The 15,366-nt window shown below is 42.7% G+C and overlaps 1 protein-coding gene across 1 annotated transcript; it reads left to right on the top strand.

The window, feature by feature from the left end:
• The first annotated feature begins 2,617 nt into the window (after positions 1-2,617).
• spon2a (spondin 2a, extracellular matrix protein) lies at positions 2,618-14,812 on the top strand. The gene is made up of 6 exons (XM_056440038.1): positions 2,618-2,768; positions 6,268-6,496; positions 8,328-8,548; positions 13,648-13,839; positions 14,179-14,350; positions 14,618-14,812. The coding sequence occupies exons 2-6, from the start codon at positions 6,268-6,270 to the stop codon at positions 14,803-14,805; spliced, it is 1,002 nt and encodes a 333-aa protein (XP_056296013.1). The 5' UTR covers positions 2,618-2,768; the 3' UTR covers positions 14,806-14,812.
• The last annotated feature ends 554 nt before the right edge of the window (positions 14,813-15,366 follow it).

The raw sequence follows: 15,366 nt of genomic DNA, 5'->3' as shown, positions 1-15,366 counted from the left end.
ACCCCTGTCAGCCCCCCTGCTGTGCAGCCAGATTTTTAAAATGTGTTTGTTTAGCTCAAGAGAAGGACGAGGAGGAGAAGGGAGTCTTGAAATGCTCAGATTCCATCAGGTCTGGGAACACACTGGTAGAACCAGCCAAATGGGAGGACTGGTTCCCGTGCCGGACCTCACTGCTCCGTAAGACGGGGCATCCTGCGTCGGTAACCTGCATTGGTTTCAGTGAGTGGATCATTAAAAAAAAGAAGAAAACAACTCAAAGTGGGTCATAGGTCATGTAAGATCATTTAACTGAGGTCAGAAGATGTGTGCTTGCGTGCGTGTGCGTGTGCTTGTGTGTGTGTGTGGTGAGTGAGATTGATTAGTCTCATGACAGATGACCTATCCTACTTGGAAAGATCGTTCCACCAACTCTCTAAAGCAGAGTGGATAAATATTTGGTTGTCTTTGGAATAAGAGAACATTATTCCAGCCACTGAATGATTCATATGTTGCGTCACCGTCAGACTGCAGCAGGTTTGGGATCCTTTTTAAAAGAAAAGAAAAATTACAATAAAAGGCAGGTTATCTTGTGTATTCCCTTATTGTCATCTAATACCATGAAAAGCTTTAAAAAAAAAAAGCCAAGTCCAGAACCAACAATGAATTCATCCTCTTTACGAGTATTGCTTAATCCACGACGGAGCTACACAAAGCCGTGTCGCAATGGAACACACACACTGTCAATATTATCCATATGTTTGTCATGCTACTCTCACGGGGTGTCTGTCTGAGAGGTCCAGAGGGTTTGCGGCGGTGGAGCTGAGACACTGGCGTGCGCATGGCCCAGCGCTCTGTGATCAGCTCAAGGTTTTCCTCTCATTGCTTCACTCACTTGGCTCCAGCGGCCGACGTGACCACGCGGTGGTCAGGACGAAAACGTTCTGCTATCTTGGAGATTTGCGTCAGTCAGGCAATTTGAAGCCATTCATCTGGTATCTGGTTTCCCAAATCAAGCCGCGGTGTGTGTACGTGTGTGTACGTGTGTGTACGTGTGTGTACGTGTGTGTGGGTCCCGAATAGTCTCGTTGAACTGTAAACTGTGTTCTAGTAATTCAAGTTTTCATCAATTCTCGCTCAGGTTGTCATGCGTCTAAATGTCTTTTGACGTATGCCAGTGCAGATTATAAGCGGTTTGGTTTCTGTATCGTGTGCGCTCATACAACCGCACACCTGTGTATCTGACAGTGCGTCAATGATGTTTCACATCAGTGAGTGAGTCTGGATGCTGAGCTCACCGTCATTAATCAGTGGGCAGCAGCAGGGAAGTCTGTGTTTTTCCAATAACCTACTTTCCAGACAGACGGACGGATGAAAGGACTGAATAACCGCTTTGGAGACAAAGACAGGAAAGAAATGGAGCGGAACAAATTGGTGTGATTGTTTATTTGATTGTTTATGACTGCAGGACAAGCAGTCCACATTGTTTCCTCATCCACGGCTAACCCCACTTCTCCTCTTCCAGCTTCCTTTCGTCTCCCCTGATTTCTGGAAGTCTCTCAGGCGAGTCATACAGCGGCGTGGCCGAGTCCATTTAAAGGTCCGCAGTTGTCCAATTGCACATTTGTCTTTGGGTTGAGGCGGATGCGAGCCGGGGCGACTTGATAGTGCAGATCTTAGGACGAGCTGTGCTGCATTACTTCTCAACCATGACCTGTGTGTACCTGTCACATTGTTCTCTGCAATATTTGGTTTGACTGCTTTGATGTGTCATAGCCATGGATAATAAGAAAGAAAAGTTCCTATAGATGTTTCTTCCTCACAAGCATGCATATGTACCAACTTTTACACACACGCACACACACACACACACACACACACACACAATCTCTCTTCAGTCTGAGCCTTGACATATTGATAAGTGAGCAGCACCCAGTAACAGAAACCTCCCTGGTTGTCCATGTGTGTACCAGCTGTGGGAACTGGTGAACACACGTCTCTGATATACACACACACACACACACACACACACACACTCTAACCCAGGGAAACAGGGTTCCTCGGCTGAGATCACAGCTGGATCTGGCACAGGTCAGAACTATTTGGAAAGGGAAAAAGACGGCAACCATTCAAATTAATCTTGATTGTCTGCAATGTCCAATCAGTAAATGAACTGCAGAAATAAATGCATGCGCTTCTGTCCAGACTCCACTCGTCTGTTATCCAGGTTGCATGTCTGTGCGTGAGCCCTATTCCTCATTTCTCTTTATTTCACTGCCATTATTCAGCAACCAACACCACACAAGTCTGACAGTGTGCTCCGAGAAACAGGGGTAAGAAAATACACAATGCTGAGTGGTGAATGTTAAGCGAGGCCAATGTGGTGTTGATTACCTTGTCAGCAATGAGGTTGCTGAGTTTACACAGCCACTCAAAGACTGGAGAGAGAAAGAAGGGCGAAAGATAGAGGGAGAGAAGAGAGGGACAGTGGAGGAGAGGAGTGAGGCTGTTAACTGCCTTTCCATACAAGGAGAGGTAGGGGGAGAAAAGAGGAGGGGGAGGAGAAAGCGAGAGGCAACGAGAAAAAGAGGTAATATGAGGAGATACAATGAGAGGGAGAAGGGAGGAGGAGAGAAAGGAGATAAAGACGGAGAATAGCGGGATAAAGTCTGATAAGGCTGCACCAGACAGCAGCTCACAGTGGAGGAGGAGAAGAAGTGAGTCGAGCTGAGATCCCAACAGTGTGATTCTGCTGCAGCGTCTCTCTGTCAATGACTGGCTGACCAACACAGGTAGGACACACACTCCGGTCATTCTCCACTCGGGAGTCTGAGAGCACATGTGACATGTTTTTAGACATAGAAGATCCAGTGTGCTTGTGCTTTTATCTGCGGAACATAACTTTTTGGGGGAGTAAAAGCAAGCAGTGTGAGATGAAATGTTCAGATTCCTTAGTTGTGAAAGTATTTCATGACCAAGAGAGGTTATGCACACAAAATGTAAAAGAATACAATTTTTAAAGGGGTTAATGTAACTATTGCCGGCAAAATATACATAACCTATCTAACGTCAAAGTTTGAATTTTTGCAGAGTGCAAAGTTTCAGAGGGATATTTTATTATACTGTAAATAGTGTTAATATAGTGAATTCAGTTATGGGGTTGTGGACTGATGCTTTAACATAATGCAACATCAAATGTTGCATCATGTTTCAGAAATATAACAAATGTTTTTGTGTAGAATCTTATGCTGTAAAGTAACTAGTAAGTTAAGCTGTCAGTGTTGTCTGTAAAAATTGTAAATGTAAATACTCAAGTGCAACGGCCACAAAATGGTACCATAAAGCAGATGAATGTATTTTTCCTCATTGATTGTACGCCTTGTTTGTTCTCATACACTTTTGTCCAAATTGCATCTATTGCAATGGATGTTTGTTCGTTGCTTATTGTTACCCTGAACACAAATCACTTGCCACTGAATTCACTTTTCGTCTTTATCGATTTTTTTTGCACGTTTCCATCGGTAGCTGCTTCACCTTAATTGGTCCGATTTCTAGATGATATACAAGTACCCACACAAGTACTCATCCACACCGGTCTTTCTATATCCACAATTACAGAATTGTGGATATAGTTTTTATAGTTACTTTTCTCAGTTTGAACTGCTGTCCACACAAAGTCCAGTTTCTGACGACCTGTTGTGATGCATGCATGGCGGAGTGTGTCTGTGTGCATGAAGATGAACATTATAAGCCCACAGGGGTGTGTTAAAGGCTTATTCAATAAAAAGAGGGATGCATTTATTTTCTCAGCCGAAGTCCCCAAAATCCAACACTTTCCCAACTGAAAATTTCTGAGAAACAATCTCAGGGAAAACAGCAAATGACCTCCCTGCCATCCCCTTGTTAAAAATGGACATGACTCCCACTGTGTGCACAAATCTGTGCTTGTGCATGCATACCTGCATGCCCGTGTATATGAGCTGAGACAAATGTGTGTATTATCTCTGCATGAGGCGGCTGTAATTACACAGTGAACGTGCCCATGTGGAGGCAGCCGCCACATTTGGCTCCACGCCACATCCCCGAGTTTTATTGTGCCTTGTGACAAAAAAACTGCTGCGTGTGTCTGTCTATGTTGAGTGATGAGAGCAGGTCGGTGTGACTACATACGCGTGTGTGAGAGTGTACACCTTATGTCCACGGAAAATAAGTGTGTGCCTCTCTATGCATCAATAAATGCCATACAATATTTCAATATATATATATGTATGTGTTTCCAGGTAGCTGTGTGTGCTGATAAAGTTCAGTGTGTCAGTGTGGGAATTCAAGAAATGTCTCTTTGGTGTGTTATAGTGTCAGTGTGACAAGTTCAGAGGGATGGTCGAAGGATTTACTGAACCAAACTCTCAGATTAGGGTTATCTGATTAGAGGTTGTTACGGGAACAAAAATAACATGGCGGCCATCAACAGGCTACACTTACAGTATATTCCGAAACCAATCATTTTTAGTAAGAAGGATCACGTTCAGTGTGTGGTGTGTGTTGACCGTTAAATGAGTCATCATCCTTTGAATTTGTGTGTAAACAAAGTTAACTTTGCAACAGCCAGTCACACTGACCTCATTTTCAATCCGAAAACATAATTAACGGAGCCAACAGCAGCAGCAGTTAAGATCACGTCCTGATGTGTAAAACCTCCAGCTCAACCAGGTGAACTTCCATCAACCCAAGCTCACAAAGCTGGGACAAAAGAAAGAGTTACTTTTTTGAACGAGTTACATGAACAAGCATTTCAACCTGGATCTCTATCTGCCTCCTGCAGAGCTGCAAAGTTGAAGCCCTTGAGATGATCCGATGACTGAGCAGTGAGATCAAAGCTGGGCTCTGTGTGTCTCATACATGAGGTATTATGGCTGGCTGTTAAAACTGTGCAGTGGTTAATATACATTTAATGGAGACAGAGAATTGATAAAACACTTGGTAACATATAAGGCTGCAGTCAGAAAAGTGTCCGAGTTTTGCAGCTACATTGGCAGAGTAATATTATCTGACCTCTGGAAATAGACTTCAGGGACAATATGCAGCTGGACACGAGTGTGCATACGTTGTGTGGGTGTGTGCGAGTGTTATTGTGTGCCCAAATTTAACTGTCTGCATTCTGCAGCTGCTTGGGCGTTTAGTAATCGTGTAGTAACCCAAAGTAACGCCACACAAGGCTCCGGCCACGAAACATCATTCTCCCTCTCTGTGACACACAAACACAGAGAAATGTATCTGCAAAGTCACAAATGGCCATCTTAACATTTATACATTTGCCAATGAAATAGGAGGATGGTGAAATATCATCTTTGAAGGGCATTTTCGCCCCAAAGTATTTTTTTAAAGTACATCCATGAAATTGAACTCTCATACCTGTACATTGGATAGAGGCATCACTCCCATACATCACATTCATCCATGTGAAATGATTTTTTTTATAGAAACAATAAAACTGTGTCCTTGCCAAATTGTTTCTGGTTCTTTCCATGGATATTTTACAGCTTGCATTTTGAATGCTGTCTTGAAAGCAAATCTGGAATAAATTAAGATAGAGCATTTTATTGTGGCGCTTTCAAAGACTCTCACACATAAAAGAATAGCCTCGTCTGTTTCAGTTGGAGAGTTTGAGGCAAAAGGGTGTGTGTTCAGAGGTAAGAGGGGGCCACGATTTACATTCATCTCCAGCAAAAACTCTTCAGCCATACCCAATGAAATGTAAGGCTGAAATGTGCACATGCAATTATAATGCATGTGCCCTCCTCCCCTCTGGTAATGGAGTGAGATTATGAGTCAGCCGCCGGTGGTCGGTGGATGGTCAGTCGGTGAGGTCAGTAGAGCAGCGGAGCAGACAGGATTTGCATCGGTCCTCAGAGATGTCATCCCTGGCCTAGAATAAAACAACAGCGACGCAATGGCAGACATTACATAGACTAAGTTTATTTTTCATTCAAAGCCGCCACGGTCAGTAATAGCTTCAATAATCTTTGTTCTTTGATAAAAATTGATGTGTCATGATATGAGGGCAACAGTTTGGAATTTCCCCCTCACTGATTTTCCACAATTGTCTGGATTTGGTTTCCTTAATGTTCATGTTAAGATCCTTTAATTTGCTTGGTGATAGACAATGGTGACATGCCAAAGTGCTTCCGTCAGGCCTCTTCAGCAGCTTTTGATGATAAAATATCCCACATGTTTAATGGTATTAAAGAAAACTCTTTCACGACCCGTTTTCATTTTCTCCATTTCTTTCAGATGATGTCATCAGAGCACCTGACCTGCGGTTGGCTGCAGCAGCTACTCGTCGTACTTCTGAAGCTTTGTCTCACTTTTGCTGGACCTTTGCGACCACTCAATGGGACAGACTGCTCAGCCAAGGGTCCTGCTTCCTACATCCTGGTCTTTACAGGTCACTGGAGCCCACAGGCATTCCCCAAGCAGTATCCACTGTTCCGGCCCCCTGCACAGTGGTCCAAGCTCATAGGTGAGAAAAACAGCCAGGGACAAAGAAGTTGATTATTTAAAAACCTGTTATTTCTTATGGAAAGTTTGACCATTATTTCAGACTTGACCTCCATCCATCAAAATGTACCCATGCATTGCTTTTGTGAGAAAGAGGACCCAAAGCTGGGACAGAGATGGTGACCACAGTGAGACGAAGGGACACATAGCTTCAACTTAAGGCAGATGTTTGGCTCCCCATCATGTGTCAGCGATCTAGTTCCTCTTTGTCAGTATCCACGTATGCATACACGAGGGTGAGTGATGTTAATAGAGCAATAAGAAAGACAGTCTAAATGCTCCCAGGTGGGGTTTTCTTCAACTTCTGTCTGGTGATATATTTATATTTATTCAACTCAACCCTACACTCCTTGCCACATTTCTGCTGGTTTACCACAGTGTTGGCGGTAAACACTGGAGTAGTGGTTTCGGGGCTGGTGACGGTGGGTGATGATAGTTGGGGTGTGGTGGTGTCAGACTGCTTACCTCAGAGCCAGAAGGAGGAACAGAAGAAGCAATTCAGGCCCCTTTATTCTGCTTTTTTCAATTCACAAGCCATGGAGCATGGGATGGCTGGCAGATGTTTGTAGATTTGTGTGTATGTATGTGTGTATGTGTGTGTGTGTGTGTGTGTATGTGTGTGTGTGTCTGTGAGCTGGACTGCTCTTGTGCATCAACGATGTGGCTTTGTCTGGTTTCCAGTTTTTCCAATGGTGCCCTGCTGCTCTGCCAGAGGATGATGTGCTAGGTGCTCGTTATAGAGACAGGCACGGGAGATTCTGATCACCCATAATGGCTTTTAATGTGTGTCCCTTCCCGTAGTCAAGGCATAGGAACAAAATGAGAAGAAAAACACAGGGGCCTCAATGGGCTGACAGTCGGCTGGTTAGGGACAAAAAGAACATTGGAAATACACAGAGAAAAGAAAAACCTGTCAAGGGGCCTGCAATGGTTGTGTGTTGCTTAACTGTGGAGACCTGGGAGTGGGGAGCCAAGGACACTGCCAGAGGGGAAGAGGGAATGGAGTTTATGATGGCCCAAAACAAAAATAAACGCAAGCAATTTAGGAAGGAAAGGAAGTGGGCTTTAACTTCTTGGTGGGGCCTAAACGTGACGTATTATTAAGTTTCAAGGTCCTGATGCTTGTGGGAAATTTGTTAGGATGGAAATGCAATTACGTGTAAGTAATGGTAGTTTGGGGAGTAATAAGATAGTGTGTGAAGTGTGCTGGGCAGCGCAGTGTCTGTGTTAATACACGTCAAGAGCATTTAAGCATAACTGCATGGTTGTGTATGTGTGCCTGTACACAGCTCTGAAAAGTGAGGTAAGGCAGAACCATCAGCGTGTTTCTGGCTAACCTCACTCTGCCCTTAAAACCACTGGCCCAGACAAGTGGCTCTGTGGGTTTCAATATGGTGCTTCAGTGCAAACAGTTTAACCAAAATAATTCTCTTGATTCTCAACCGGCTTCAAAGATACCGAGAACTAAATATGACAATTTGAATCAAATGCCTCTTCGGAAAGAAGTGATAAAGGTAAACTCCTGACCTATCTCTTTGTTGTTTTATCAGTGATAAAAGGAGAAAAGATGTAACTGTAAAAGTGTAATAATGCCAAAGACATGCATGCTGGCAATTCCGTCAGAATTGTCTGTTTAATAGCAGGATGTCAGCGGCAGCCAAAGAAATACATACAGGCTCCACCGTGGAAATGATCTCACTGTCTGGCTGAGGCTCTGTGGTACTTCATTGACATTGATATGCATTCCAGTGAATAAGCATCTTACTCCTTTCTTCTCCTCGGTCTCCCTTCAGCGGTGAGCCATAATCGCCATTTTCGGCTGTGGAAGCATGGTGCTCCAGCTGGTGCAGGGGTGCAGAGCTTTGCCGAGGTCGGGGTGACGGTGGAGCTGATGAAGGCTGCCAAGGAGGCCAGGAAGAGACGCGCAGTTGGCACCATGTACCGTACAGCCGGCATCCCTAACGGCATCGGGCACAGCTCCACGGAGTTGGTCATGCAGCCCCGGGGCTCCCTGGTAAGCAAAAATCAAACTTTAAGGAGAAGCAGTACTCATTCACAAAAGCACACAGTAAGTCAATGGGTCTGACTAAACCTCCTCAGTCATCTGGTGACCCGGGCCTCCCCATGACGTCGTCCATCTGCTCTGACCAAACACACTTCTTTCCACTATCCAAGCAGCCACAAACACTCACATGCAGCCTTCGCGGTCTGCACTCTGTTTGCTGCCTGTCCAACTGAACTCTGCGAGCTCAGAATCATACGTTTAGCTTGACAATTTGGGGAACTGATTCACTTTTTTTTTACTGAGAGTGAGATGAAAGGTTTGAGAAAACTCTTGTGTCTGTAGGCCTCCTGTGCATATGAAGCTATAGCTAGAAGCCTGTTAGCTGAGCTTAGCATTAACACTGGAAACAGAAAACAGCTTGTCTGGCTTTGTACAACAGTAACAGAATCTGCCAACCAGGACCTCTAATGATTACTAATTAACTTGTTATATCTTGATTTTTTAAGTAAGATTACATTATACCGTGTTATGTGCTAGACTATCTCTTGGCCTGGCACATCACATTCTGGGAACAGCTGAAGTCTAATATTATGTCATATTTAAAATTGTTGAATGAATGTGGACTGCTGGGTTGTATTATCAATGTCCAACTACAGTTCAAAGTGTATCATTGCTAAACTACAGGCTAACACTGTTGTGGAATAGCGAGTAAGTCTGGGGGCAAAGGTCATGGTCAGACTCGCTAAATTTGGTCTAGGGCTTCAGTAAAGGATTTGAGGTATATGAGTTATGGCGCTTTGGGAAATGCACCATACTATTTCAATTTAAACCAGAAATGAACTATTCCTTTATGTATAAATAATTTGTACCCGATGAACATGGGTGAAAGAGGTGCAGAAGAGAAGCAGACATTCATTGGAGCTTTTAGAAATAGGTGTTGCCCTGCATGAAAGTTTGGTGTCCTACATTTGTTTATTGGTTATTCCACTGCTTGAACCCGGGGGCCCTTAAAAATCATAAACAATCCTGTCGGAGGGCATCTTTGGTAACTTGTCATGGACAGCAGCTTTACAGCTTTTCATCTAAGAACGTGATTGTCTGTGCCTGCTTTTAAATGGGTCCATCTGTTTTTAGATCAGTGGACAGAATGCAAAAACAAGCAGGTTATGAGTAGTGTGTGTGTTTATGAACGTGACAATGACAGACTAAATTATATGAATGTGTTAAAAGCTTCATCTGCTATTCTGCTTTTCTTTTTGTCTCTCTCTCTCTCTTCCTTGCACACCCTTATATAAATGCCATGCTTTTTGTCTTGCACACAAACCAAAACATTCATACGCAATGCCCCAAGAATCCCAAACACATATGATTCCTATCTCCATATTCATGAGCTCTCTGCCATTTTTGTTAAATGTGTAATTCAAAAGAGACAGATCCTGGCAAATAAGTACCATTCAGGATCCAACTGCCATTACTCTTAAAGTATCTGTATCAGTGGCACCACAGAAAATGGGACAACAACAACTCAGCATTAAAGTGCTAGCGCGACTGGACTGAGTGCATGATTTTAAGGCCTCTCCAGGGTTGTGATGAAGTAAAAGTGAAAGGAATCAAACGGTCTCTGCTCTGGAGATACTTCCTGGGCTGTATATCGAAAGCAACATGGACTGATCAAGACACTGACGTGGGATACCCCTGAGTAGACATCCTCACTGACTGGCCCAATGGATATAGCAGGACGGGACTTCTTGGAAAAACCGCTCTATGAAAGGAGCCTGAAAGGACAAGAGGAGGGAGGGATGTTAGCAAAGGGGGGGAAAAGGAAGGAAGGAAGGAGGGAGGGCATCAATGGATGATTCTAAAAAGCAACAGAGCTGCTTCTGATTTGGTTTCTTCTGCCGTGCGTCACAGGCAAGAAACAGACCCCATGTGTCATGCTGACTACCTACCTGCCTCCTGTCCCGAGTGGTCTTTTGCGCCTGGTGAACTGGTTTGAAGTTCGTCCCAGCAGTCTTCTCTCCAGCGCTCTCTGTTTGACTCCAGGCCACCCTTTCCAAGCTGTCCAAAGCTTTCCAAGCCCACCCATCCTACTTTAAGCCGCAAGTGAGGAGGCGTTCTGTTTAAATGCGCTTTTTTTTGGGCTTCTGCCACCTCAGCGTGTGCTGACCCCCAGGCCACTTCCTGTATGAGGTCACTCGCTCTCAGGAAACATCCATCACAGAGGAGACACAGTATAACCCTGCACAGGAAACTGTGTGTGTGGGTGCATGTATGTATTTGCTGTGCACACACACACACAGTCTCCAGTGCCTTCATTTATAATTTTTTACGTTTTATAAATCCTGACGTCATCAGTGTGTGTGTTTTTCCTTTAACTTAATACATTATACAAACAATACATATTAACAGCATAAAACATATTACTGCGGTGAGGTAATCAAATTACTTGAAGACCAGTTGATGTTGTTCTTTTCTATAATGATTTTTCCTCTACTTTTCTACTTATCCAGAGTGCTGCAGTTAGACCTTTGACTGGAGCCAGGATAATAATCCCAGCTGTGCTTTGATTGTTTGTTTGTCTTCTTGTGAAATAAGTATATTGCAGCATTTCCTGTGTAATTTTATTTTGCAGTAACAATTTGACAAAGTAAATAAATACAAGAAAACTAAATCTGCGCATCAGTGCAAAAAACAATATTTACACAGCAGCATATATGAAATAATCTTGGGAAAAAGATATAAATATATGCATCAGAGTTTTTTCCCCCTGGTTATATAAAGAAAGTAAAAGAGACCATCTTTTGATGGGATCACACGAGCCACTAACCCCAATTGGGTGAATGGCAACACTTCCTATCCCCTGCTTCTGATGCCCCCTTTGTTGGACCACACCCATGTTCAAACTCAGCCTTCACTTTGATCCCAACTACACACATGTAAACATTTCTGACTGTATTTTCACTGTTGTGATGCTGTCGCTGCGAAACAATACGTCCACAGAGAGACAGAAATGTTGACACCTGGCAAAGAACTCAAAACCTCTTCTGTGGGAGTTTCTACTAAAGGGGGTGTCTCCAGGACCTCCATTTGTCATGAAGACACACACAGACTCACAAGATGAAAACAATACCAACTGGCAATCAGGATAACTGGTAACTTGCCTGGTAACTTACCTGTGAGGCTGTACTTAAGCAGTGGTGCTTTGAGCTAAATGCTAATATCCACATGCAAGTGTTCAGCCATGAACCTGGATGAAAAGTTAAGTCAAATCATCAGAGTTATTACAATTACAGAAGAACATGTATGTTGACATATGAATAACATGGCAATACATCCAATAATATATTTGGGTCTGGACCAAAGTGATGTCTAACAGACATTGCTGTTTCTAGAGTCTCTAACTTTGCTACAAAGAAATCCCGCCATAACATTAACCCTCCTGTTATGCTGCAGGTCAAATTGACCCGTTTCAAAGTTTGAAAATCTAGGGAACATATTTTTTTATATAACAGAGATTATGGTCGGGTCAATTTGACCCGGCAGTGAAAGTGGAGGCTAAAAGTGGTCAGACGTGTCAAGTTTAGACCATTTATTTATTTGTAAATGTGTGACAGTCTTTCGTACTCCCTACCACCAGGTTTCAATACACACACACACACACACACACACACACACACACACACACACACACACACACACACACACACACACACACACACACACACACACACACACACACACACACACACACACACACACACACACACACACACACACCTGTTCAAAGCCCCATATATAAAGTTGTACACAGTTCAAACTTTAAACAAAAGAATCTTAATTGGACATGGGACACTAATGTAAGAGTTTCTTTCATGTCTCTCCTAATAAATATGCTACTACAGTACTTCGGACTGTCTGACTGAGAGTGACACACACTCTGTTTTATCCCAATCTCAGACGTACACACATTCTCTTTCTTTTTTTTCTTTTTTAATTTATATTTTATTAGTGTTCAGAATCTCACATACACATATTGACATTTTTCAGATTCTTTGTATAAAGAGATGTAAAAAACAAAAAAAATAAACACATATGCAAATAAAGAAACAAAAACAATACCATAGTAACAAAACTATAAAATAAAGCAGGGAGAAATCATTTTCTATAGAGTAAAGAAATACAGTCAGGCCATTTATCTGTGACATAGTTGCACCCACATTCTCTTTCTAACGACCCCACCTGTGTGAGAAATACAGATACTATTTTTGACCGGAACCTTTATTTTTCTTTGCGAGAAAACTCCACCCACACGTATCAGGGGAGGGGCCAAACATACAAAATGGTTGCTGAGAAGTCCTGCAACATTACACTCTGCAGATACATACAAAATGCACCAAGAGAATGACTGCACGCTGGCCTTTGGTCATCTTTTATAATATACTTAATGTATCTTAACATTCTAAATTAATATAACGAAAGTTTACTTTCAATACAAATCCTTAATGTACATTTGGCTTGATTTTGAGTGAGCGGGTCAATATGTTCCTGAACAGCACAGGTGTCTCATCTCTATTTATTTACATCACCCCATAAAAAAAAAAATTACAATGTTATGGTAGACAAATGCAATTTATATCTAGATTTTTCCAATTTACCTAAACAATTGTGTGAACATGTATTTTTCCTTAAAATGAGTAAGTTCTCCGAATTGAACTCTGATCTATTGAGTGGTGAATAACTCAATTCCACTATAAACTGATTGAATTGTTAGTAATGACATTGGTGATGAGGTACAGACTATAGTTATTAGGGTTTTTTGGTTTCTGACAACTTTTGGTCGATTCAACATTTACCGGTTCAAAGACCTGGAAACATCATGGCTGGATGTAAGAAATGAACATAACAGGAGGGTTAGGATGGCCATGATACTCAATAATCGATTGACTAATTCTTAATTGATCTTCTAACGTAATTAAGGTGAACAAAAGTACATAATCTGTGTATTTCTTTCATCTAGTTCTGTTTGTTTTCTCCATTTATTTTCTGTCCTCACTCTTGGACATTAATGCTTGATCTAACGGCCTTCTCTCTCTTTCTCTGACCGATAGTTGTCCCTGATGGTGAAGATAATCCCCAGCCCCGACTGGTTTGTTGGTGTGGACAGCATAAACCTCTGCGAGGGCAGCCAGTGGAAACAGGAAGTGACCATTGACCTCTATCCTTATGATGCAGGGACAGACAATGGATTCACTTTCTCTTCTCCTAACTTCCGCACAAGCCCCCGAGAAAACATCACAAAGGTGAGGTCTCGCACATTCACGGGTACGAAAACCATCATCGGTTGACAAATTGACTTAATTTAGTCCTTCACTCCATGGTGAGGCGAAGCAAAGCCGTGTACTTAAAATAGGTGAGCAGTGTGGGAATAGGTTGTCATTCTTAGCTGTCTGCACAAATGATTACTTGGTGGCCCTCATGCCTGACCTGAAGTGAGTAAAAAGGGCCTCTCTCACATAATAGACCAGCTATCCTCTCCCAGCATGGGTTTGAAGTAGCCTATTGTGTATTTTAACTTTAGTTGAGAACATGTTGGCTCTCCTGATGAATTTTGCCTGACAGTTTTTTGCTGCCTCGCTCAGATCACGTCTGAGATGCCGAACCATCCCGCAAACTCCTTCTACTATACACGTTTAAAGGAGCTTCCACCTATGGCCAGCATAAGGATCAGTCAGCAGAGCAGATCATCTGACCGTCAAATCCTTATGTCAAATCACATCCTGCCAAACACTATCAATCCCCGGCGTTTCTTCGGTAAGTCAAATACATCTGTGGTACATACACATTTCACCTGGAAGTTAATGATGATGGTAATGACAAATGCTATTTCATTGATTTGTATTCCATGAAAGTTATAATATGATCTCACTTAAACAGTTCTACACAGCTTAGTCATATAAGCACGTACTAATATTTAAACAGCCCTTATTTTTGCTGAGATTTGTACTTCTTAACTATTTGCCTTTCTCTCTTTACTCCCAAGTACTGTATTTTTCTCACATCTCTTTCTTCTCGATTCAGCGACCCCATTGGACTGTGAAGTGTCTTTCTGGTCATCCTGGGGTTTGTGTCTTGGTCCTTGCTCCAGAGGTGGTGTCCGCCATCGCACACGTTACATTCTTTTGCGTCCGGCCAATGCTGGCGTTCCCTGCCCTGAGCTGGAGGAGCAGACTGAATGCGTATCACACAGCTGCATGAGACTCCAGTAACCCACAGGGTGCACAGATACGGCCAGTATTCAACACTGGGACTCACTGCTGCACTGAGAAATGTTGCTGCATTTGAGCATTTCCTTGAAAATGCAAAGGATCTTTTGTCACAGTCAAATTGCAGAAATTAAAGACCTGCTGCCTTCCCTATGCAGACACTTAGCATTGGAGTGTACACTCCTCTGGATGTATTGTAATGACAATAAAGGGATATTGAAGTATGAGTTTAGCAGAACAGTGGGCAGTTAAATTGTGTTTGAGATGACACTTTGAATGTTCAGATAAAGTGTGATTTTCTTTTTAATCAATTGTCGTGGATGCAGAATAGAAATGTGTCTCCTCAAAGACCTTTTTGAGACTTCTTCTGGTTTATTCATCATCAACATATGCATTGAATCTGTACACTGATAGTAGCACACCATAATCACAGAGACCTTGTACAGTGCATACTTTTACAAGCACAGAGGGATTTGTTTACATAGGGAACCTATACATGCTTGGCACATACAGCTCTTTCAAAACAACCTCACCCCGAATTATAAATTAATAAATATCACCTTT

Source organism: Pseudoliparis swirei, chromosome 19, assembly GCF_029220125.1.
Source record: "Pseudoliparis swirei isolate HS2019 ecotype Mariana Trench chromosome 19, NWPU_hadal_v1, whole genome shotgun sequence".
Lineage (NCBI taxonomy): Eukaryota > Metazoa > Chordata > Actinopteri > Perciformes > Liparidae > Pseudoliparis > Pseudoliparis swirei.
This window is presented reverse-complemented; position numbering and strand designations above follow the sequence as displayed.